This window comes from Raphanus sativus, chromosome 5, assembly GCF_000801105.2.
Source record: "Raphanus sativus cultivar WK10039 chromosome 5, ASM80110v3, whole genome shotgun sequence".
NCBI classification, from domain to species: domain Eukaryota; kingdom Viridiplantae; phylum Streptophyta; class Magnoliopsida; order Brassicales; family Brassicaceae; genus Raphanus; species Raphanus sativus.
The window spans coordinates 29499348-29524381 of NC_079515.1; the positions used below are offsets into that span (position 1 = coordinate 29499348).

The 25034-nt window shown below is 31.9% G+C and overlaps 4 protein-coding genes across 8 annotated transcripts; 3 read left to right on the top strand and 1 right to left on the bottom strand.

Annotated features, from left to right (window-relative positions):
* The first annotated feature begins 96 nt into the window (after positions 1-96).
* Positions 97-2641, top strand: LOC108856578 (pentatricopeptide repeat-containing protein At2g22410, mitochondrial). The gene has a single exon (XM_018630416.2). It carries the CDS (start codon positions 135-137, stop codon positions 2259-2261), a length of 2127 nt encoding a protein of 708 aa, XP_018485918.1. The 5' UTR covers positions 97-134; the 3' UTR covers positions 2262-2641.
* An 874-nt stretch (positions 2642-3515) lies between these two features.
* Positions 3516-7243, bottom strand: LOC108805428 (1-acyl-sn-glycerol-3-phosphate acyltransferase 3). 5 transcript variants are annotated; one of them, XM_018577479.2, is made up of 15 exons: positions 7011-7243; positions 6865-6930; positions 6746-6791; positions 6417-6676; positions 5544-6346; positions 5330-5452; positions 5212-5251; positions 5067-5140; positions 4924-4983; positions 4774-4851; positions 4529-4687; positions 4339-4464; positions 4154-4246; positions 3994-4080; positions 3516-3912 (listed from the first exon to the last, which is right to left on the bottom strand). In XM_018577479.2, the coding sequence occupies exons 5-15, from the start codon at positions 5622-5624 to the stop codon at positions 3703-3705; spliced, it is 1131 nt and encodes a 376-aa protein (XP_018432981.1). In that variant the 5' UTR covers positions 5625-6346; positions 6417-6676; positions 6746-6791; positions 6865-6930; positions 7011-7243; the 3' UTR covers positions 3516-3702. The 5 variants fall into 5 exon arrangements, with proteins under 5 accessions (XP_018432981.1, XP_018432980.1, XP_056842312.1 ...); XM_018577478.2 differs by having other exon boundaries at positions 6746-6808; XM_056986332.1 differs by having other exon boundaries at positions 6417-6499; positions 6593-6676; positions 6746-6930.
* Positions 7244-10391: 3148 nt separating this feature from the next.
* On the top strand, positions 10392-14146 carry LOC108857556 (protein DETOXIFICATION 42). Its single transcript, XM_018631544.2, has 14 exons — positions 10392-10750; positions 11125-11203; positions 11335-11496; positions 11579-11700; positions 11818-12039; positions 12133-12317; positions 12397-12532; positions 12614-12710; positions 12815-12915; positions 13009-13172; positions 13259-13330; positions 13411-13527; positions 13605-13822; positions 13916-14146. The coding sequence occupies exons 3-14, from the start codon at positions 11414-11416 to the stop codon at positions 13956-13958; spliced, it is 1560 nt and encodes a 519-aa protein (XP_018487046.1). The 5' UTR covers positions 10392-10750; positions 11125-11203; positions 11335-11413; the 3' UTR covers positions 13959-14146.
* Positions 14147-23313: 9167 nt separating this feature from the next.
* Positions 23314-24341, top strand: LOC108859598 (cyclin-dependent protein kinase inhibitor SMR9-like). Its single transcript, XM_018633509.2, has one exon. It carries the CDS (start codon positions 23562-23564, stop codon positions 23910-23912), a length of 351 nt encoding a protein of 116 aa, XP_018489011.1. The 5' UTR covers positions 23314-23561; the 3' UTR covers positions 23913-24341.
* Positions 24342-25034: the final 693 nt, after the last annotated feature.

Below are 25034 nucleotides of genomic sequence, written 5' to 3' on the forward strand. Positions count from 1 at the left end.
GGTATTATTCGCTAAAATCGATTAATATGCTTTTGTATTAACATTTGCAGCTCGTCACAAAACCACCATTAAAGTTTCCTATTATATAAAAATCTCATAAAGCCTTTAGCTCATTGGGCCTGAAGCCCAGTTATATGTTCTCTCTGAGGAGAGAAGAAGATGACACGTCGTTCTCTCTCTCCCCTGGCGACTTCGCCGACGTCAATGAACAGCCGATGAACATATCGACTGTGAGCAAAGCGAAGCTTCTTCTTCTTCTTCCACTGATACCCAAACTAAGCCGCTCCTTGTACTCTCACTCTCACTCTCACTCTCACTCTCATCGTCGAACTCGTTCCCTTCCCCATCACAAAGACCAAAACTCCACACACACTCTCGTCTTCCGCAACCCTCTCCTCTCGCTCCTCGAGAAATGCGTATCCTTGCTCCATCTGAAGCAGATCCAAGCTCGAATGATCCTCAACGGCTCCATCCTCGACCCGTTCGACTCAAGCCGACTGATCGCTTTCTGCGCATCTCGCGACGACAACCTCGGTTACTGCGTGAAGCTTCTGAGAGGAGTCGACAACCCTAACGCATTCTCTTGGAACGTAACGATCAGAGGATTCTCCGAGAGCCCGAGCCCTAAAGACGCGGTTTTGATCTACAAGGAGATGCTTAGAGACGGCGGCGAGTCACGACCTGATCGTTACACATACCCTGCTCTGTTCAAGGTCTGTGGTGATCTCGCGTTAGGTCATATGATTCTTGGGCATGTTCTTAAGATGGGATTGGAGCTGGTCTCTCACGTGCATAATGCTTCGATTCATATGTTGGCTCGTTTTGGTGAGATGGGGAATGCGCGGAAGGTGTTCGAGGAAAGTCCTGTGAGAGATTTGGTTTCTTGGAACTCGTTGATTAATGGGTATAAGAAGATGGGACAGGCTGAGGAGGCGATTGAGGTTTATAAGCAGATGAAGTCTGAAGGAGTGGAGGCGGATGATGTGACGATGATCGCGTTGGTTTCATCGTGTGCTATGCTGGGAAGTTCGAGTCTTGGGAGAGAGTTTTATGGATACATAAGAGATAATGGAGTTAGGATGACTGTTCCTCTCGCTAATGCTCTGATGGATATGTTCTCGAAATGCGGAGATGTTCACGAGGCACGGAGAGTGTTTGATAGCTTGGAGAAGAAGAGAACAATTGTATCGTGGACTACGATGATTTCAGGGTATGCTAGAAGTGGCTTGCTTGATGTTGCTAGGGAGCTTTTCGACGAGATGGAAGAGAAAGATGTCGTGTTGTGGAATGCTATGATCGGTGGATCAGTCCATGCAAAGCGTGCTCAAGATGCTCTGGCACTGTTCCAAGAGATGCAGACTAGCAGCACAAAGCCTGATGAAATCACCATGATTCATTGCCTCTCGGCGTGTTCTCAGCTCGGTGCTCTTGATGTAGGGGTTTGGATCCATCGTTACATCGAGAAACATAATCTTAGTCTCAATGTTGCTCTAGGGACTTCGTTGGTCGACATGTATGCCAAATGTGGTGACATCTCAGAAGCTCGCAGTGTTTTCCATGGAATGAAAACAAGAAACTCACTTACGTACACATCGATGATCGGTGGCTTGGCTCTTCACGGAGATGCATCCGCTGCTATATCATACTTTAATGAAATGATTGATGCAGGGATAGCCCCTGATGAGATAACTTTCATAGGGTTATTATCAGCTTGTTGCCATTCAGGAATGGTCCAAGCCGGCCGTGATTATTTCTCTCAGATGAAGTCTAGGTTCAACTTAAATCCCCAATTGAAACATTACTCAGTTATGGTAGACCTTCTAGGAAGAGCTGGGCTACTAGAAGAAGCAGAGAAGCTCATGGAAACTATGCCAATGGAGGCAGATGCTGCGGTTTGGGGGGCTTTATTTTTTGGTTGCAGGATGCATGGTAATGTCGCAATGGGAGAAAAAGCGGCTGAGAAGCTTTTAGAACTTGATCCGGATGATAGTGGAATCTATGTGTTGCAGGGTAAAATGTATGGAGAGGCTCATATGTGGGAAGATGCAAAGAAAGCGAGGAGGATGATGAATGAGAGAGGCGTAGAGAAGACTCCAGGTTGCAGTTCTATTGTGGTTAATGGAGTTTACTTTGAGTTTATCGTTAGGGATAAGTCGAGACCAGAGTCTGAGAAGATATATGATTGTTTAAATTGTCTTAGAAGACATATGGGGAGCTCTTCGAGTGTACGCTCGGAAGTTCCGGAAATGACATCCAGTTGAATGAAACAGCTAAACGCTTCTGTTGTTTCTTCATGGGTCAACATGAGAGCTAAAAGCTCCTGTGACATTAACTAAATAATACACAAGTTGGGTTATTCATTGTTCCAAGAAAAAAGGGCGAGGGTAGAGTCTGTTTGGAGGAGAGACTTTAATAGAGATTTTTGGCAGGCCCTTTAACTGGGAGGATTGGATTAGAAATCACTTTGGTAAAGTTGCAATCACCAATTTTTTTTTTTTGAAACACACAATCAATCACCAATTTAAAGAAAAAGAAACAGGTGATTTTCACCATGCAAGAGCCACTGAATTGTGGAGGGTAGATAACACATTGATATGTAACCTAATCATTATTGAGAAATTCTCTAAGATATTTCTTTTTAGTTTTTTTTTTCACCAAAAAAGTTCCTACATGCTAAAACATTTATATATATATATATATATTACAATACTAATAAATTTGGTCTTGAATCTTCAAAATCACCAAAATATTGTGGATATAAATTTGGAGCAATTTTTTCAAATTGTTGTTTCTCAGTTTTTTTTCCTATAATTCTTACTTGTTTAGATTGGATAAACCGGTGAATGTGAATATTACTGGTAGAGTTTAAATTTGTCAACAAAATTTAATTTTCTTCTTTCATTTATTTTAGAGCTAATTTTTACTTGATTTTGTATGCGTAATCTAATTTTTTTTTTGATGATGCATTTTCTTTCAAAAAATTTAGAAAACCAAATTATCCATAGATGAATTATTATCTTCACCAAATTTTTTTTGAGTTTCATTTTTTTCTTCGATGATTCAATAGTACGTTATGACAAATTTGAACCACTATTATTAATGGTTAAATTGATTGAGAATGATGAAAAAGCAGAAATTTTGATGCTAGAGTAACTACGGTATTATTCTTAATATCTGAAATACCGATATTAATATTATCTGAAAAATTCATAGTATCTTTCATCAAAAATTACGCATGATTAATTTTAAATATTTTTTTTGGAACTTGCATTAATAATTTCCTTGATTTTTCATCTGCAAATATTTTTGGAAAAAAAAATTTGATTAGATATATAAACACTGAAAAAATAACACATACTAATAGAATTTGAACTTACAAAATCAAATATGGCAATTAGATCACAGCTCTTCGAGTTTCTAACAACATTCAAAATATGTAAAAATATTATGTATATTATGTTACTCTAATTAAACATATTGTCTACATGTAAAGATTTTTATCACATATTTTAAAATGAGAAAAGATTAATGAAAACATATAAAATGGTTGATATTCTAAAAAAATAAAAAAAAATCAAGTAATATGTATACTGAAGATATATATGACTAATCATAAATCAAATAGTAATTTTGGTTATATTGACACAGATATTAAACATGAGCAAATGAACAGTGGCTTGAACATATATTTCTCTTCTTCTCCTACGCAGAAATAAGCTGTTCTTGTAGAGGTCTCTTGGCAGGAGTTGACCGGTGAGACTCAGAAGACTGAATAAGTACTTGCATTGTTATTGTTGCAATTACCAAGAGGATCACAAACAAGCAAATGATCTCCCACGAGGCCACCATAGAGAGCCATTGAAGCAGCTTGAAACCACCGAACATAAGAAGACATACCCAAACTATCACCACCTGTTTTCAACATGATGTTTCATGAGAGAGTCAATGTAATAGAATTTAGCAGTGAGATATCAGATATGTCATGTTTCTTACGATCAATGGTTTGATTGGCCGGTTGATTTGGTGAACATCCAAGTCGCTGAACACGTCTTTTGTGAAGTATGTCTCAAGTTGAGCATCCTGATTATTAAAAGTAAGCTAATGTAGAGACAAATGAAGTTTTATTTCAATTCAAAAAAGTTTGTTTGTGAACCTTGGTGATAAATAGATCTCGGCACCATTGCGCAATACCATCATCAGTTTCGGGCAAGTCACTCATCTTGTGACGTCTTAGCTGCAAATTCAACTTTAGTAAAGAAGAAAAAAAGAGTTTCTGTTAAGTACGCACACATCTTTTTATGTGAAGAAAACAAAAGACACATAAGAATCTGTTGTAACCTCAGATGATTGTCCACTGAACATCCTAAGCAGAGTTGGTGTAGGCTGATTGTTGCGAACAGTTAAGGTACAATCATAAATCGCAGGGACAAATGACCTTATGTGAGACACCGCCGATACGAATCCCTGGTTTGGCATTGCTATGTAAGTCCAAGCTAACAATAACCTGAAGAGACAAAGTGAAACTCACCTTTGTACGAGGAATCAAGACATTTCGAGGAGATGGTAAGCTTCTGATAGAGGCGTATTCTTGAGCAGCTTCAAGCTTCTCCTGAGTGAAACGAGTTCCTTCAACGAAAAGAGCCAACCAGAATGTCATAGGAAAGTCCTCAAACCGTTTAAAACCTGCCTGCAATAAGTAAAAAACAAAAACATGTTTCAAAAGCAGAGAGTCGAATCTAAGCTCTCAAGAGCGAAACAGAACAAGATAAAAACCTCGAGGGTCTTCTCATCTTTATCCCAGCTTCTTTCCAAGAAAATGTAATCCGAAAACCACATGGACCAACCTATGATCTGTTGAAAGACTTGTAATGATACACAGTACACCAAAAACAAGATGATTAGAAAGAAAAAGGGAAGACTCACTGGAAGATACTTGGCTTCCTTTTTCATGATGGCTAGAGAGCTCCCAAGACAACCTGCACGCTGTTGTATTTCATCAAATAGTATTCAATCAGAATACAAAAGACTATCCCTCAAATTTAAAGAAATATTTTGCAGACAAAGACCTGAGCCATGACCCAACCAATAAGCCAATCAATGTCACTTCTATGGTTTGATAAAACAAGTGCATGTTCTTTCCCTGTTAACGTAGAATCATTAGTTTCGAATACTTAAGACTTGTGTGACATAAACTCTCAGTTCATCCCTTACCAAGTAACTGCAGAGTATCTGCATCAGCGTATAAATTAACCTGCAGCGAACAACACACCATCACATATCAGACTTGTGTGTAGATACACTAAACAAGATTTCAATAGAAATCACAAACCTTTATACAAGCCCACCAATCAATCAGCCATATAAGCTGCAACCAAAGTAACTCCACAACGGTTTTGTTGATCCTTCTATATAAGCTTTTGGAGAATGGACGAACAATGATGAAGAACACAAGCTGGAAAAAAAATAACCATTAAAGAACACAAAATGTTTTAAAGCCATTTCTCTTCCATGAATAAAGACAAGGTTAAATAAAAATGTATGACCTGAATGAGATTAACGATGAGGCCTGAGATCAAGAAGAGGACACCAACAGGGATAAAGACAAGAGCCGCAGGAACCGCCATGTCTGAAACAGAGACAAGGAACACAAAGTAACAGAAGAAGAACAAGATTGTTGGAGATGTACACAATTTTTTTTTTCCTTTTTTACTCAGATTCCTTTTGGAGAATTATAGAAATGAAAATTTAAAAACATCGTTCATTGTTATTTTTTTGGATGCAAGAGCGTTTTTCAAGCGTTATTTTTAGCCCTCTAAGCGTTTATCTCTCTCTCTCTCTCTCTTAGTTGACAAACACATGGAGACATGTGCGCATGTAAATCTCTCAAACAGAAACAAGAATAAAATACCATAGATTATGTATGCTACTGTCATCATATCGATAGGTATGTTTTTTCTTAAAATACTATTAGTTATCCCCCTGGCTATGTTTCTTGACTTAATACGACTACAAGTCTACACCATTTCCTTCGTTTCACGCGTTGACAAGCTTTGCTTCTTCACTGGTTTCTCCAGCAGATGTTGCAACTGGCATCATCTTGATTTTAACAGGTTTCCCTAGTTTGGTTTTGTCTTGCATAGCTGCGAGCTCAAGGGCGCTTTCTCACAGACAGGGAAACAACACTGATCATACCCAAGATTACGCCTGAGCCAATGCAAGTGGTTCCTTCATAGAAGGCTGCAAACTGTCCAGCAGCTAGACCTTGGTCGTCTTCATCTAGATGTACAACCGCAACATCTCCTTCCATTTCAAAGCTGCAGCTGTAGAAGCCAGGCCCATGCCGGACCTATATATAAACTCCAACTTATTCAGTGCCAAGTAGCCGCCACCGTCTGTAGAAACTAATCGACCCATACCTTGCAACGGAGCTGGTTAACAACATTGCCTGAAGTAAGGTTTCCCACTAAGCCATCTTAAAGAGCCAACACGAAAAATCCGCCTTCTCTTGTCGATTGAGTAGTAGTAAGTTTCTTGAGACAAACACGACATTGTCATAGAATAGATCGTCATATCATATTAAGTAGGAGGTTACCAACAAACTTAATTCTAGTATTGCATAGAACATCAGGATTAGGTAAGTGCGTCCGGAACGGTACTCCTCAATAATGTAAGAAATCTGATAGGAAACCCAAAATCAGAAGAGGGCTTACACACTAAAGAGAAGTATTTGAAAGAAAGAACTTACAACACTTTCCCAGTAGCCAGTACTAATCTGTTAAATGCACACCAACCTCCAAAGGGCACACCACTGGAAGCAGTAAGCATCTTCCTTTCATAGAGATAAGTATATAAAAAAAAACAAACCTGCTCACAAACATGCTTTGCATCGTCTTCCCAGGGACACTGGTTCCAGAAGTTCTCAAAGCCTTCCTACAGAACATAAAAAAAAAAACATGTTGTAGGCAGAGAGACATTGAGATGAAGAATCACACACAGACACACACACCCACCTGGAACCAGATTTTGAGATTGAAGAGATGGAGAGTGAAAGTGAAAGTGAAAGAAGAGTGAGAGAGAAGAAGAAATGGGAGGAGGAAGGCGAAGCAGCGACGGTGAGGAAGAGAGTAAGGGCTTCACAACCGCTGACAACATCGGTGTTCGATGGATATTCTAGCCCCGGAGGTTTGTCTCGGTCCCCTCTGTTTCGCAACATTCTGTTTTCTATTAATTAATTTGGAAACTACATTCAGACTTTTTTTTACCTATTTTATGTTTATCTGTTATAATTTTATCAAACTTTAGTTAACATAAATAATAGAAATACTAAGATGTAAATATTATATTTTAATTTATATTATAAAACTTTAAAAAAAAAATTCTATAATTTTTTAAAAAGTTTAATAGTATAATTTTATAAATATAATTTTAAAATTATTATTTTTTGATATTTTTGTAATTATAAATATTTATTTTTAACAGAAAATATATTTGATAGTTAATTAGTCATAAATATTCTACAAATACACCCGTTTCTAATCGATATACAAAACGTACAAATCTTTTTAAAAGCGTTTAATACAACCATCCGATCCGAAGACATTTCATATCCCATGTTAGTTTTATTTTTCATATTTTATTGTTTAATTTAGCTTTTTAGCCAAAATGTTAGACATAGCTCAGTAAACCCGTCACCTAGAACCTGGATAGAGGTACATATGGGAAAGGTCATTTCTGATCAAACACAATCAAGCTAATACATATACTTTTCTCTAAACTCAAACATCTTAGTACATAACCTGGGAAGGTATACACAACATATGTTACTTATAAATATTTGTCGTTGTGCTAAAAGTATATTATTCTGTAAATATATTTAAATTCATTCTATGCATATCAATTTATAAATTGTCTTATTAAAGTAACAAGATTATGCTAAACTGTAAGATTGTGGAAAATAGAATAAAATGATGGAATTTTGTAAAGAAATTGCAAACCATTTTTTTTTTGAAAAAGGCTTGAAATTGCAAACCATTTGGGCATAGTATACTATATAGTTTCTTAACGTCATTTATTTGAAAGTTATGGAAAAGCCTTACAAATTTTAATTGATATTTTCCTAACGGCTATTTTCCCATTAAAAATAAAATTATTTCTTGTTGGTAAAACGTTAAGAAAAAAAATGAAATTCTTCTCCAATGTTTTTTTTCGAAAAAGGATGCTTCGACTCCAATGTTTAACCTTAAACACGTTCCTCCAAACTCATGTCCACATTTCAAATATTTAAAATTGTTCGATCTTTACCCACCCCACATTTCAAATATTCCAAACTGTCTGATCTATACCCACCGTGCGGTGGATCAAACGGATTTGCGGATTATATGTCAGATTCCCAATTCTAATATAATCTCATTTATTTAATCTTTTTAACTCACATACACATACAAATTTTAATTAAAACCTATAATAAAATAAGCATATTATTTAACTTATGTAAAAGTAACTTTAGTAATATTAAAAATTAAAAATAATAATTATAGGATCTAAACATTTTGTTTTGCAATATAAGGTCTACATATTTTTTGTCATAGGGTCTTTAATGGTGCCATGTATAGAATGTTAACATTTTTATGGGTGGAACACATAGCTATAAATTCACAAATATGTCCATAAATCAAATTATTGTAACATAAATTGTAATGGTTACTATTTTTAGATGAATTTTTGAGAGAATATCTGAGATATTAGCTAAAGAACAAGGTAAAGAAAATATGCCATAGTGAAACAAAAATTAGAATGTTAACACTTGTATTGGACAGAGCGATTAATTCACAAATATTTCCATAAATCAAATCTATAATATAGAGGTAGGCACGGATGAAATACTTTTAGTATCTGTGATTTTTTTCATATTTTACGGATATAATTTTGTGATTTGTTTAGAAAAATACAGTGTTCGGAAAATTTATAGATATTTACAAATATTTCATTCACTTTGTTCAGTATAAGTAAAATCTAGAAAAAAACTATACAGTATTTTTTTAAAAATATCTTTTAAATAAAATAAAATAAAAAATTAAAGATTAATAAAACTATATCTTCCATAAATTTTTAAAGTTACTTAAACTGTTTTATAAAACAAAAGTCTTTAGAAAAATTGTGATTTAGAAATATTTTAAATTCCTTTCTAGAATTAATGATTTTATAAGTAATTTTACAAATAAAATTATAAAATTATATCTTAATTAATAATTATATAAATTATATATTTTTAATTCTATATTTAATTGTAAATATATATGTATTTGTACAAAAGTCGGAGTGGAGCAGATATCTATATTTTTTAGTATTTGCGATTTGCTTCGTTTATTATTTTTGTTGTTTCGAAGACTATGTATATCTGATTTTTTTAAAAGGAATCGAAACTAATAATAAATCGAATAAAAATTAACGGATAAAATTGTCAGTCCTACCTATTAGTGTTTTTTAAGTTTTTAATAAAAAATCTGATGTCAAGTCAAAGTATAAGCATAGTAAAAATGAATTTAGAAGAACTTTGATGTCAAAAAGAAAGAACTAAACGACATTTATCTTCATGAGAATCATTCTTTTTAGCCATGAGCGTCTGAGAATCTTTTTGTCTTCCCATAAGTTTTCTTGACATCTTTGGTTGTAAACATGTCATATCGTAAGTTTACTTCTCAGTCTACGAGCGTTTACTATATTCATTGACTACTCTAAATAGCCTAAATTCTTTCGAAAGAGACAAATTCAATTATTTGGAGAAAAATCTGATCCGAATATATTTCATATCCCATGTTAGCTTTATTTTTCGTATTTTATTTTTAATTAGCCAAAACGTTACTATATATTTTCCAGGAAAAAAAATCTACTGCAAGTTATACACATACCTAAGTAAATCCCTGACATAAAACCTGGACAGCTGAGGTACATATGGGAAAGGTCGTTTCTGATCAAACACAATCAAGCTAATACAAATATCTTTATTCTAAACTCAAACATCTTAGTACATAACCTGGGAAGGTATACACCGCATATGTTATTCATAAATATTTGTCTTTGTGCTAAATTAAAGTATATTATTTTGTGAATATATTTAAATTCATTCTATGCATATCAGTTTATGAATTGTCTTATTAAAGTAATAAGATTATGCTAAACTGTTATTGTGGAACATAGAATAAAATGATGGAATTTTGTAAATAAATTGCAAACCATTTGGGCATTGTATAGTATATAGTTTATTAAACTCATTTATTTGAAACTTGAAAGTTATGGAAAAGCCTTACAAAATTTAATTGATATTTTCCTAAAGGCTAATTTCCCCAAATCTTTTTTTTTTTTGGTAAAACGTTGAGAAAAAAATGAAATTATTCTCCAATGTTTAACCTTAAAACACGTTCCACCTTCCATCTAGACCCATTGGCTTCTCTCGACCATTTACTTTCCAAATTCCTCTTTTGTTTCGTTTTCCCAATTTCTTAGTTATTTTGTTCTTTGTCAACTTTCTAAGTCCTTGATTGAGATACATTTTCTTCATCCGGTTCATATTCACTGTGATCTATTTGGAGACCCTTTGTCCACGGCACAATCAAGCTACTTTTTGTTCAAAGTCTAGTGTTTACATATAACTGCTAGAGAACAAAAAAGATAAGGTGCTGATGAGATTGTTTCGTAAAAACATAAAATGAAAAACAGACATTGTTGACCTCTCCTGGTTCATACAAAACAGGTGCGTTCTTCTTAGGTTACGTTTCTCCCTTTCTTCATTCATAATCACATGTTTAGCTTTTACACATTTTGGATTAAAGTTAATTTCCTAAATGTTTTTTTATCAGAAAAAAATCATACAAGTTTCATAATTTTGTTGTGTAGTTTTTTCTGTCACTTGAGACCAACTTTGTCGAATTTTCCTTGCTAATTGACGTAAACCAAACTTTCAAGCGATAGAAAATTTGTTGTGACCAAATTTCTCTTTTATTATATTTACTTTAATATCCTTTAATTTCTTGAGTATTACACTATTACGTATCATTTTACATTTTTCTGTTTAAAGAGAGAAAAATGTTTTAGTCTTTGATCAAAGCTAATTTGTTCTTGGAACAGAAGTTTGATTTTCTGGAACCCTCTAGAGTTCTGGATACAAGGCAGGAATCAACAATCAATTGGAGTTTGAGGTCTAAAGGTAAAATGTAATGTGTGGTTAGACTTGAAACACCTATTTTCCTGAAAATAAATAATTAAATTGTCTCTTTTATTCGGAGGGGCATATGATGAAAAATCACCTAACTAACCGAGAATCATTTACTTTGCTAGATTCTGTATACACAAACACACATTCTTTCATGTACTTGTGAAGCTCAAAAACACTCAAAAAACTTTACAACATCTCTTAATGATGTCTGAAGATGGCTACACCAAAGAAATTCCTAGTGATTTTCCAAGAAACCCTCTTTGCATCTTCCTAAGTGATTTCAGGTAACCATTTTTTTGGGCAAGTTTTCTGTTTTCTTTATGTGATCAAGAATAAACTTGAAATTGGACTTCTCTGATGTATCAGATCAGTTTTTAAATTTGATGAGCTCGGTTTGGAGATAGCAAGAATAGCTTTACCTGCAGCACTTGCCTTAACAGCTGATCCTATTGCATCTCTTGTGGACACGGCCTTCATAGGCCAAATTGGTATCAACAACAACCCAAGAAAAAAACAAGTCTTGATTGTTTATTTATTTATTTTTGTTTCAAGATGAAAACTATTTGGTTTAGTCTTCTGTTTCTTGTTTTGGTGATGATTTACAGGTCCTGTAGAGCTTGCTGCAGTTGGAGTTTCAATTGCTTTGTTTAACCAAGTGTCAAGAATCGCTATCTTCCCACTCGTTAGCATCACAACTTCCTTTGTAGCAGAGGAAGATGCTTGTAGTTCTGAGGAAAACACAAACCAAGATCATAAAGAATGTATTGAAACTGGTATTAACAACACAAAGGAGGAAACTCAAGAGCTGATTCCTGGAAACAATAAAGGTATATTTTTATATATATTGTAACATCATCACTTCTTTTGAGTATTTGGTTTCTTGAAGTACTAATCACTAGTTTGTTTGATCTTTCCTTCAGTTTATTCTCCAGATGAATCTAAAAATGGTTGCAGCATCTTTAATGTTAGTGGATCTCCAGTCAAGAAAAGAAACATACCATCAGCTTCATCTGCCTTAATCATTGGAGCCATTCTTGGCCTTCTTCAAGCTGTGTTTCTTATATCCGCAGCAAAACCTCTCTTGAGTTTCATGGGAGTTAAACACGTAAAACATCTTTTTGGCTCAATATGCATAAGTGCTATGAGACTGAAATTCTATTAGAACATTTTTCAAATTTTGACAGGATTCTCCAATGTTGGGTCCTGCTCAGAGATATTTATCTCTAAGATCACTTGGCGCACCTGCTGTTCTTCTCTCCCTTGCCACACAAGGTGTTTTCCGTGGATTTAAAGACACAACAACTCCATTGTACGCAACTGGTAATATTCACTATCTTTTAGTATGATCAAAGTTCTTGAAACAGAACAAAGCTGATGATCAACTTTTACTATCTTCCACAGTGATTGGAGATGCCACAAATATAATACTCGACCCGATTTTCATATTTGTTTTTCGTCTAGGCGTTACTGGAGCAGCCACTGCTCATGTTATATCCCAGTGAGTTTACTTTCACATTTTAAGGCTTTTTCTCTTTAAAAAAACTAACTCTGCTCTAAATAAAACTTTCGCCTATAACTAACGGTTTATATGTTCATCTTCAGATACCTTATGTGTGGAATACTCTTGTGGAAACTGATGGGTCAAGTCGATATCTTTAACATGAGTACCAAACATCTTCAGTTCTGTAGATTCATGAAAAATGGTATTTGCAAACTTTCAGTGTCTTTCACTGGGAGATCTCCGATAATATAATCGTTTTAACTATTGTTTTCTTGTGTGGTTCTTTTTCTCTTAGGTTTTCTTCTACTGATGAGAGTAGTTGCTGTGACATTCTGTGTAACTCTTTCCGCGTCACTAGCTGCACGAGAAGGATCAACTTCCATGGCAGCGTTCCAAGTTTGCTTGCAGGTTTGGTTAGCAACTTCACTTCTTGCAGATGGGTTCGCCGTAGCTGGCCAGGTTTAACCACTGAGCTCACTCTCTCTCTCTATCTCCTTATTCTATTAAAGCGGTTCTACATTTTAACAAATGAGCCTTTTTAAAAGGCAATACTGGCGAGTGCGTTTGCCAAAAAGGACTACAAGAGAGCTGCAGCTACTGCCTCACGTGTATTACAGGTTTACATTCTTAAATGAACTAAGCATTTAAAGATTCGGTTTAGAGTAAACCGAAAGCTAAGGACTAAATCTTGTGACAGTTGGGTTTGGTTCTTGGGTTTCTACTCGCGGTTATACTTGGAGCAGGATTGCATTTCGGAGCAAGACTATTCACTAAAGACGATAAAGTCTTACATCTCATTAGCATAGGACTTCCGGTAATCAATTTTAGCTTCCTCGTAAAACCCCTAACCAAACCAAGATTGTGTCTTAAACCGGTTCCTGTTTCCTAAAGTTTGTGGCAGGGACACAACCAATCAATGCCTTAGCGTTTGTATTCGATGGTGTCAACTTTGGAGCATCTGATTTTGGTTATGCCGCAGCTTCATTAGTTATGGTGGCTATAGTTAGCGTTTTGTGTTTGGTCTTACTCTCGTCGACTCATGGGTTTATTGGTCTTTGGTTTGGTCTCACCATTTACATGAGTCTTAGAGCAGCTGTTGGATTCTGGCGGTAAAAATCTATGAATCTCTCTGTTTTAGTAAAGAAAACGTAAAACTTTGATGTAGTATTTTTTTTAACAGAATGTGATTGGAACTGTTACAGGATTGGGACAGCGACAGGACCTTGGTCTTTTCTCAGGAGATAATTAAAGGGAAGTGCATGTTTTAATTGCTCTTTGAACCTTATTAATAATGAGATTGTAATTGAATAAAATACAATGAATCTTTTTTAAATAGATCTTAGATACAAAGAATTTGACTCTGGCGATGCAAATAATTCTATGCGAGTTAGTAATACTCTTGTATATATTAATGTTGTATCCATATTCCGATATTCGTATTTATGATTTTCAAAATTATGTGTTTTGGGTAAAATGATAACTTTATATCAGTTTTTTGATTTTTTAAAGTCATATATATGTCTGGGAGCGGAAAAGGAAAACTAACTAAGATCATCTTTATTGTATTATTTTATTTTATATGAAGTACAGTTATTTTATAATGGAAATGAGTAATATTGTAGTCTTATTTTATTTTCAAATAAAAATTAAGTAACGAAAAATAAAAATAATAGTCTCATTTTATTTTCAAATAAAAATGAACCAATGAATGAATAAAAAAAAATTATTATTTATTTTTGATTAATCTTGTGTTTTACTTTATTATAATGTAAAAAGTTGAACAAAACTAAAGAAAATTTTATTCTAAAATTTCATTTTGAAATTGAAAGTACAGTAAAATTGCAGATGTTCTACAAACCACTAATATACTACAACAGTAAACAAATACCATATCAATGAATCTCTATACCTTTAAAACCGAACTAGGTTTTGATCCGTGCTTCGAAAGCGCGGATTATTTTGGATTATAAAAAAATTGATTTAAATAGTATTTTTGATTGTTGTATATTATTATATTACAAAGTGTATTATATCAATTCTTAATTATATAGTATATAAATTAGTTTATTTGCGATTTATATGTATATTTTATGCAATTCTCTTTTAGAAATAGATATTTTATAAAGACCCAAAAAACTGGATCGAAACTGACCCAAAAATCAGGTTGGGATTTGGTCTGATTATTTGTCCAAGTCCAAGACAAAGTATTTATTGGGTAATTTTTGGATTCGCTAGTCTATGTTGATCCATGTATTATCTGAGACCGATTCGGTGTCCAAAATAACCAAAATATTTTTTTTTGAATATTAGGTATATTTAGTTATTTTGAATATGGTTTTCATACTATAGAGAATTTTTAATTTTCATATTTGGTTTTTCGGATATAATATTTAAAAATTATAGCAAATAATATTATTTAAAACCTTTTTAAAATATATATTTGAAGTGTATTTTGATAATTTTCATGTTGGTTATAGCAAATGAAACTATTTATTTATTTTTTAAATATATTAGATTAATGATTAGTGTTATATATATATATATATATATCTCAAATAAATAACTTTTTGTGAGGTTTAAGGATATGAATATTAAAATTTATTAAGTCAATATCAAAGAAATAAAAGAACTTGATAAGATATAAATATATAATTTGAGGGTAAGTTATTCGGTTACATCAATAAAAGAAGTGATGTCCTGACGTTATAAATAACATGGATGAAGTCGTCTTAGTTGCTAGTAACACAAGAATTTATTCCTATATAAGTGTTACGTAATTGCAGTCTCTTTTAATAATTTTAGATGCAATTATCTATATAATTATTAATACAAATGAATTAAAGTGCTATTAGGTAGTTTAGATGATCTTATTTTCATTTTCTAAACTATTCTTAATGAGTTTTAGTTTTTAAAACAAATCTGATGGCACAAAAAGTAATATATAAGGAAAATCAAGGGCAAATTCATAAGAAGGATCTTGATTTAGTTATTATCAATGAATTTCTATAACTTTAAAAACCGCAAGAAACGAATACAAGCCTACTTCTTCTTCTTTTTTTGCTTGAAACTACGCATACATATATACTTTTTTTTTGAAACACAGCTTTCATTGAACTTAACTTTAAAAACTACAAAGACAAGAGAGAATTAGACATCCTCTTGAAGACAAATTATAGACTGAAATGGAAAATGAGATCAAACATGATAAGTCTTCGTATGAAGTTGACATCGAGTTCAAAACAAAATTTGAATATGTCGAAAAAGCTACGACAAAGTCTTTACGTGACCAGAAAGTGCAATCGAGACTACTTCGTTTTTTTATTTGGTGATATTCAAGCCTAATACGTAACAAACCGGTGAGTAAGTTAAAACAAAGACTCAGCAGAGAATTCGAGAGAGTATTTCCGCTCATAGAAGGAGGAATAGTTGTGAAAGACTCTCCTTGTTTGGGAGGATGATGAAATCCATACCAGGGTCGGTGAATCCACATATAAATTCTTCAAAAAGAACTGATATTGCAATAATCTCAACTTATAGATTCCGAAGAACCCGTCGAACATCTTTAAAATAACCAAAGAAGCCATACCCGTAACTATATATCGCATGATTTGATTTGAAAATTTGGGCTATAGATTCTTTGTAATTGGCTTAGTAGCTTCAAAAAAAGAATTGGCCAGACCCACTTAGGTACAGATCTCTTCGATTCTGAAGCAAAAACAGAAGAGACGTAGTGATCTAAATTGAAGGTCAGAGATGGCGCAGCAGACGTCGACTGAGAAATATATGGTACTCACTGGCGGAGAGACGAGCTCACCTAGGCAGGCTGAGTGACCATCGAACCCAGATGTAGAGAGAGACGTTCGGTGAAGATATGCAGCTCCACCGTTGAGGAAGGAACACCCAAGAGGCAAGGAAAGTGAAGATTTTCCGATGAGATTTGGATCTGGGATTGAGTTGCCTTGCACTCTTGTAGTTTTGATGTCTCACTTCCCGAAGAGGGAAAGCAAGAGCTTGAGCGTTGAGATCTTAGCTCCATGAGAAGTTGAAGAACGTTAATAATGTCGACGGTATAGCTTTCCCGTCGACAACCTGAATGAAGTTCGCCGGGAAAAATTCCCATGAACCTGAGAACAACGGTGGTGAGAGAATCCTCTCGACTCATCGCTGGAGAGCAGACCGAACAAGTAGAAAAAGCCGGCTGGAGGACTACAGTGAAGACGAGGAACCGAACCTCATGTCTCCGACGAAGGCTCTGTCGGGTATCCCTTTCTTCGGGTTGCAGAAGGCTACGACTCTGTAGCATCTGAAATTTGAAATGAGTAACGAGCAGTGAGATGAATGGAGACGGTGTCGACAAGAGAGACCAGCACCGGTGAGAAAACGAACCGCCGACGCCAGAAGACATTGAAACTCTGTGTACCTCGAACCCCGGGTTTGATTATTTCGAATCGGGTTCGGATACTTAGATTTTAAAAGAAAAAAATTATTTTTAAGTTTCTTGAATTTAAAAATATAGATCTCACTTAACTGATTTTTCTATTTTTTATAAATTTAATGATTAACAGATTTAGAGATAACATTTCAAATATATATATATATATATATATATATATATTAGTTTGGCTATTGTTTTTGAAATTTGGATGTAATTTTTGTTAATACATGAAACATAAAATTTGACATGCATTTTAAATGAATATCAAATTATTTTCTCCATAATTATATATTATATGATCTTAAAGTGTGTATAATATCAATATAAATATTTTAAATAAAACTAGATCTCGATCCGCACAACCGTGCGGGTGATTATTTTTATTTTTATACATGTAACTATCTAGTTTATATTAGTGATATATAATTTTAATATTTACCAAATTATTAATAGTTTTATAGCTTTTTCAGTTATAACAATTTTATAGCTTGCATGCAGTAATTTATTCATTTTGTTTCAAATTATTAGTGATATCTCTCTTATTAAAACATGAACAATAATTAAAATATTACATTTTTTGATATTTACGATAAAATCTATTCCAATTAATATTAACTTAGATATTAATTTCCTTAAAAGTATTGTATTTTAGGTTTTGATCATACATATATGTTAATCAATTATTTGTATGATTTAAATTTTTGACTGAATAAATGTAATTTATGCTAATGACAAAAATTGATATAATATCTATTGCATTTTCAAACTTGCACAAGATAAAAGATACAAAACAATCACATTAATTTTAGTATATGAGTATAGTTTATATAAAAATAAACTTGATTATATTTTTGTAAACAAAACAGTCATATATTTCTATCATCAAAATATGAAATAAAACCATCTATTATATTTAATAACATTTAAAATAGCACTTAAAATAGAAATTTAATGCACTTTTAAAATATCATTTGTATACCTATTGTTCATATTGATGGCATATTTTTCAATCATGTGATACATATATTAACAAATTTTAATTGTTAGAGATCAAAGATTTATTTGAAAAATATTATATAAATTTATATCACAAACTAGTACAAAATTGTACATGGGTTTAATATAATTACAAAATTAGTTAGATACTTAAAATGTTTATTTTATAAAAAATAAATATACATCTAAAAGATTTAATTAAATATTTAAAAGATTTGTAAAGTGAAAGATGAATTATAACATTAATAATATTTGAGAAATTGCCAAAAATATCATTTTCATAGTACCACTTTTCATGTTTACACTAACCACTTTTACCACTACTTTTAATGAAGAGTCTAGATTTAAAGGTTTAGGATTTAGGGTTTAGATTTGATGTTTTAGGGTTTAAGGTATATAGTTTAGGATTTAGAGTTAAGGATTTAGGGTTTAGAGTTAAGGATTTAGGGTTTATAGTTTAGACTTTAGGGTTTAGGGTTTAGGATATTGAATTTAGGGTTTAGGGTTTAGAGTTGAAGATTTTGGGTTTAGGGTTTAGAATTGGAAGTTTAGGAATTAGAATTTGGGATTAGAATTTTGAAAAACATATTTAAATAAAGATATAAGAGTCTTTACCATTTTAATAAATAAGGTATTTTTGAAAATGCGTATTTTGTGGTGGTAAAGATGAATAATGGTACCTTGAAAGTGGTATTTTTGAAAATTCCCCATAATATTTTAAATAAATAGTAATATATATTTATATAGTAAATAAATAGATTTGAAAAGATTTTATTTGGATGTAATTAAGAGAAATCTAGGAATAACTATTTATAATTTATTAAGAAAACAAATATGTCTATGTATATCATTAATTAATTAATGAGTTGTCATTTTTTAGTAATGGTCCATTTAATTAAATATCACACATGGATGAGAAGTCATGACTTCTCTTTTAATATAATAGATAAGAGATGTAAATTAGAAATATAAAGATAAGTATACGTATGTTTGTTATCTTCGGATATCCATTCGGGTTCAGGTGTTATCCGTTCGGGTTTGGATATCCAATCTCTTCTAACTTAATATCCGTTCGGATATTTTGCTACTTTGATTTAGATTTTGGTTCAAAGTTTTTGGGTCGGATTCGAGTGCGGCTTCAGGTATCGGGTAAATTGACCAAATTAAACAAAAAAAAATGGCATTAAATGTCTATATAAGTTGGGAGAAAGTTTCAAATTTATTTATACAAAATCTCTTAAGATCTCATTTTTCCTATAACTTAAAAAGCGAATTTAGATCATAAACGAATTGGTAAAGAATATATAAATAATCTAAAACTAAATTAGTTTAAGCCAAGAAGAAGAAAACAAAAACAGACTATACGGCCTCTGTGAATCTAAATCGCCGTTTGCGCACAGTGATCCTATGTTTTGGATTCCCATAATATGATCCAGCGTCGATCACTGTGTACTTTATTTAGGAAATATAGCGTTTCTTCTATATATTTATAAATCAAATCTCTGAGGTCTCCCGTATATTTAAGAAAATAGAAATCGAATTGTTACCGCTATTTTATAAATTGTTTAACTCATATATAGATTTTAAGAAATTGCTAAGAGAATCTCAACTGAACCAAAAATGGGTTAGTTGGTTAAAATAAATAAAAAGAATAGTGTTAGTTGGTGTGTACACTGGGTAGAAAACCCATGCTTTATAGTCATATATAAAATACATTGGATTAAAATGCCATCCCACGTGAATTGTTTTTATATAAATAGGCTAAATTATATGTGCTCTGCAGTTCAGTTTTTTTTTTCTTTTTTTTTTGTAACTTAGCACAAAAATATCTTAATCATCAAATGTGAGACTCTTGTCTTGTTTTTAGTTGAATAATAGTACATATTTTTGTTTAAATGTTTTAAACTGTTTTTTTAATATCTTTTTTTGTAATATTTTTTTTGTAATATCTTTTTTAATATCTTTTTTGTAATATCTTTTTTTAATATCTTTTTTTGTAATATTTTTTTTTGTAATATCTTAATCATCAAATGTTGTAATATCTTTTTTTTGTAACTTAGCACAAAAATATCTTAATCATCAAATGTGAGACTCTTGTCTTGTTTTTAGTTGAATAATAGTACATATTTTTGTTTTAATGTTTTAATCTGTAGAATGTGTATATATAATTGAATTAATTTTTTTATAACTGCTCAATTGAATTAATTATTGTAAATAGACATGCATGTGCTAGTCTGATAGAATCTCTATGTATGAGTAAGATTGAATTAACGTTTGTTTGGTACAGTGGCATTGAATTAAAGTTTTCACATGCGTTTGAATATACATGTACTTAAAAATAATGTTTTGTTTAGCAGGAAAAAAAGAATGAATTATTGTGTGTTATCTTTAACCGCGACATGCATTTGGAAAATCAACACAATTAAATAATCTCTTTGGTACTAAGATACCCTCTTTTTCTGGAAAAGGGTTTTCTTTTTCGATATAACCACCTTGATTCTATTTGTTCAAATCTTTTGCCTTATTATAGGACAGCCAAAAAAATAATCCCTTTAACTTCAAACTAGATTTTGACCCACCCTTAAAAGGACGGGTATATTTTTGTTTTAAATTTAATTTTTGATATTTGTTTTTTTTCTGATTATATTTGTATTTTTGTAATCATATTTGTGTATAAATTTTAATTAAAAATATATTTTATTAAATAATAGCAATTTAAAAATTAATCTGGTATACACACAATAAAAGCTGGGTTGCGGATCGAACCCGCCCCGCTGACCCGCCAACTCGCGGGTTTTCAGTTTGTTTTTGTTAAAAAATATGACACGCACAACCCGCAAACAAATAATTTTGTACCCGCATCCGCTCCGCTTAATTTTGTTGTTGTCCGGGGGTTATATACATATTTTAAAAATCATTATTTAATTTAATTATTATAAAAGTATATTTATAATAAAAATTTATACATGATTTAAATTTAAAACTATTATTTTTAAATTTCTGTATTTTAAAATAGTTAGACCAATAATAATTAGTTAGTGAAATAGTCCAACAACTTTTTTAAATAGATTTTTGGGTAATGATTTCCTTTTCATAGTATAGATATAGTTTGTTTAGATACATATTTGAAAGAAAATGAATCAATTTTCAAAATTTTGTTAGATTGTTTGTGTAGATATTTGAAGAATTAATTTTTAAAAATTAATATTCAAAATTTTATTTATGTAGTTTTATGATATACTTTCAGTATCAGCGGCGGGTATACTATTTTAAACTAAATAAAATGTTTTAACTTAATTTAGTTTTGTTTTTGTATAATAATTTCGGTAACATATATTTTCAAATAAAAAACACGTACATAACCCGTCTGCAGTATTCCTGGATGTTGATATATAATCTAAATTATAAAAAGCTAAGAATTTCCATATTATGTAGTATTATGCTTGATATAAAATGTATTATATAGTTTTGTAACAACTACAGTATCAATACATCGATAATATTGTAAAAGCTATTAGTGTTTCTTTTTGTCGTTCATATTAATATTAATATTTAAATCCTAAATAGGTCAGCATATACATATATACAAATTAAAATACAATCTAAAGTCCAGTAAAAGGAAAATCTAACCAGCATTAACTAAAACTACACACATGTATTCTATTTCTTCTCTTTCTGCGTGAGAATGACGATACTTTATCGTCTTTGATGAATCTTGATTTTCCAGAAAAGGATGTCAAACAAACGCTGACAGCATGAGATCACTACGATGAAATGTGTGTATGCATGTATGGTAATAGTGTAGTTTGGAGGCATTTAATTTTGACCTTTAGGTAAAAAAATATATGGGTAATAGATTTTGAAATCGTGTGACGATAAAAATAATGTAAAGATAACAAATGATGAAATGCATAAATGTAGGAACTAATCGTTGGATGGCTTAGCATATTTATAATATAGAGTGTAAAACCAAAAAAAAAATTCAAAACAACTTTTATAGGTAGATTTATCAAAACTCCTTCCTTTTTTAATAAAGTAGATTGAGCATTAAAATTTGATGGAATCTAGTAAAAACCCAAAAACTCGCTATTACCCTGCGATTTAATATCATTGATCTGATAAAAACATAAAATATTCGATAATTTCTTTTTGATTAAATTTCTGATATAGGTTTTAATATTACATAAAATTGTGATTCCTTAAACTTTTATAGAATTTTTATTTTGTCATCCAAATAAAAATATAAAAAACTTATTGATATGACAGTATTTGTTTATTTTCATGATTATTACCTAGTCCATCTCTTCATCCGGCAATGGAAAATACAGACTATGCTTCTAACTAATAATTACTTGCTTCCAAATCAGAATCGACTAAAAATATATACATGCCCAATCTTCATTCTTTTTGTAGTCATAATTATGTGGATTGGCGAAGCCACGTTACACTGAGGTTGAAAACAATATAGTTATGACAACAATAAAATATAGAAAATAATAAGACATATAACAAAGATCTATAGCTTTTAACTTTCTCGTTAAAGACTTTTTACTTATATATGATCATATACGTGGGTGGGTTAATTGTTGAAATAAGATCTATTAAAATAAATAGAGACATGATAAGACCAAAAAAATATTGTTAGAGAAGTAAGGTAATACCAAAAATAAGATTTATCTCTTTATAATTTATTGTTAGAGAAATATAAAGTAAGACCAAAAACTTTAAAAATGAAAGGATCCAAAACAACTTGTATAAGTCGACTTTTCAATACTGCTTTCCTTTTAATAGTATAGATATCACAATTAGTTATTTTTTTCACTAGTATACTCATTCAAATGATGACAGATCTAGAAATATTTTTCCTCTGTACCGATCAGTATTATGAACCGAAAAAAGCATTATGAACCGAAATCTTCTTATATTTCTTTTTTTTTTAGAAGAAATCTTCTTATACCTTATTATACACACTAACATGCTAATTTAAAGAATTAAAAATATGTAAAACGTTATGATAAGCTATAAGTTTTGATAAAAGGTCCATTTAACCGATGAGATCATTCTAAGGTTCCGAATGGTTGGATGGCCTAAAACACTACTAGTATTATTCAATATTATAGTTTTATGAATATTTAAGTAAAATAAAGCGTACCCATTTCACACTACACCAGTGACTTCCATGCATTGATCCTCTACCATAACTAAATCATTTTTCTTTAGTTTTCCAAATACTAAGCAATCTCTTCTTCTTTCCTTACCTTTTTCTTTCTTGGCTTTTTCTTTTCTCCTGATAGAAACTTTTCCCAGTCAAAATTTAAGAACTTTAAAGTAAAACTCCCACTAAGGTTTATACATAAACTAAGTCACACATTTTCTCTTCTCGTTCTCTCTTCTCTTCTCTCCTTGTTTGGTTTATAATGGCGTCAAAAGGAAAGAAACCAGTAACAAGAACTCCAAGAAGAAGAAAACCAATCAAGAACCCATCTTTTCCATGTAGTATCAAAAGTGACGTCACTTCAACGTTATCATCTACTTCAATATCTTCAACCGCCACGTCAACGTCGCCGATTTCATCCCATGGATGTTGTACTCCGGAGTCTAAGAAGTCAAGAATACCGGAGATGCTGACATGTCCTCCGGCGCCGAAGAAGCAAAGGGTTGCCCAAAACTCTGCTTTGAGGAGGAGACAAATCACTTTCTTTGCTCCTCCAGATGTAGAGCTCTTCTTTGTTTTGGCACTTGGTAATGGTCAACAAATCGACAAATAAGTTAAGTTTTAATTACGGTTTTGAGGCTGTTCCCATGGTATGATCAATCTCAAACTTCTTGTTTGATTCAAATACAATAATTGAAGGTGCATTCTAGAGAGTGTAGTGTGATGTTTTGCTGCTTTTTTTCTTGTCTCTCTCTTCCCCTCTTTGTTTTTTTTTTGTTTTAGTATTTGGATAACTGAATTAGGTAGGCTTGAACTTGTGGTAGGGTATTATTAATCAAATGCCCTATCTCTTTTTATTTAGTTATTGTGAATTAGGTAGGTTTGAATATGTATTCAATGATTGAATGATGCTTGCTAACCTTTCAGCTTGTTGGCTTTGCAATTTTTTTTGTATTTTGGTTTGAGTTAATTACGAGTTGGGTTACTGTTATTTATTAGATTTGCTCATAAAAGACAAATCCATTAAAAAGTACTTCTGGTATATGTTTCCTTTCTATTAATGTATATATAGAAGTCATGAAATGATACCATTTTAATGAGAGGGATAGCTCACATTTAAAACTTTTGATCCGAGTTCAAATATGTTAACTTTTTTTTTTTGTAAAAAATCAAATATGTTAAGTTCGACAGAAGAAAAGGTTTATTACAGAAAAATATAGTGGATGTAGAATAATATGCATATTAAAGTTTTGGATATGATCTAATGTTATAAAAAAGATCCAACCAATCCGTTGTTGGTTGCAAATTGCAAAGTTTATCAAAGTTGAAAAACTACCGTGTGAATCAATTTAAAAATTATGAAAAACCTTATTAGCTATGCTGTAACTACAAAAATTGAATCTAGTTAGTGAAAAAAGACGAATGATATGTTTAAGGCATGACATTGTGTCGGAGCAAACGATAACATCTTCGAAGGGAATCCAATGAAAGGACTCGTGCGGCTTTCTTCATCATTTTTTCTCCCACTTCCTCTTTTTTTTTTTTGCTTAACAAAATAAATCTCCCACTTCCTCTTTAAGGACCAAATTAATAATTACAAGTTATAACGAATGTATAGGGTTATCTATATATATATAATTATGTATAGGGTTCAGTGCCGTGCCAGCCCTTCTAGAGGCCTGAGGCAAGTTTTAAAATTATATTTTATACTTTCTCTCAGAAATAAACATAATGT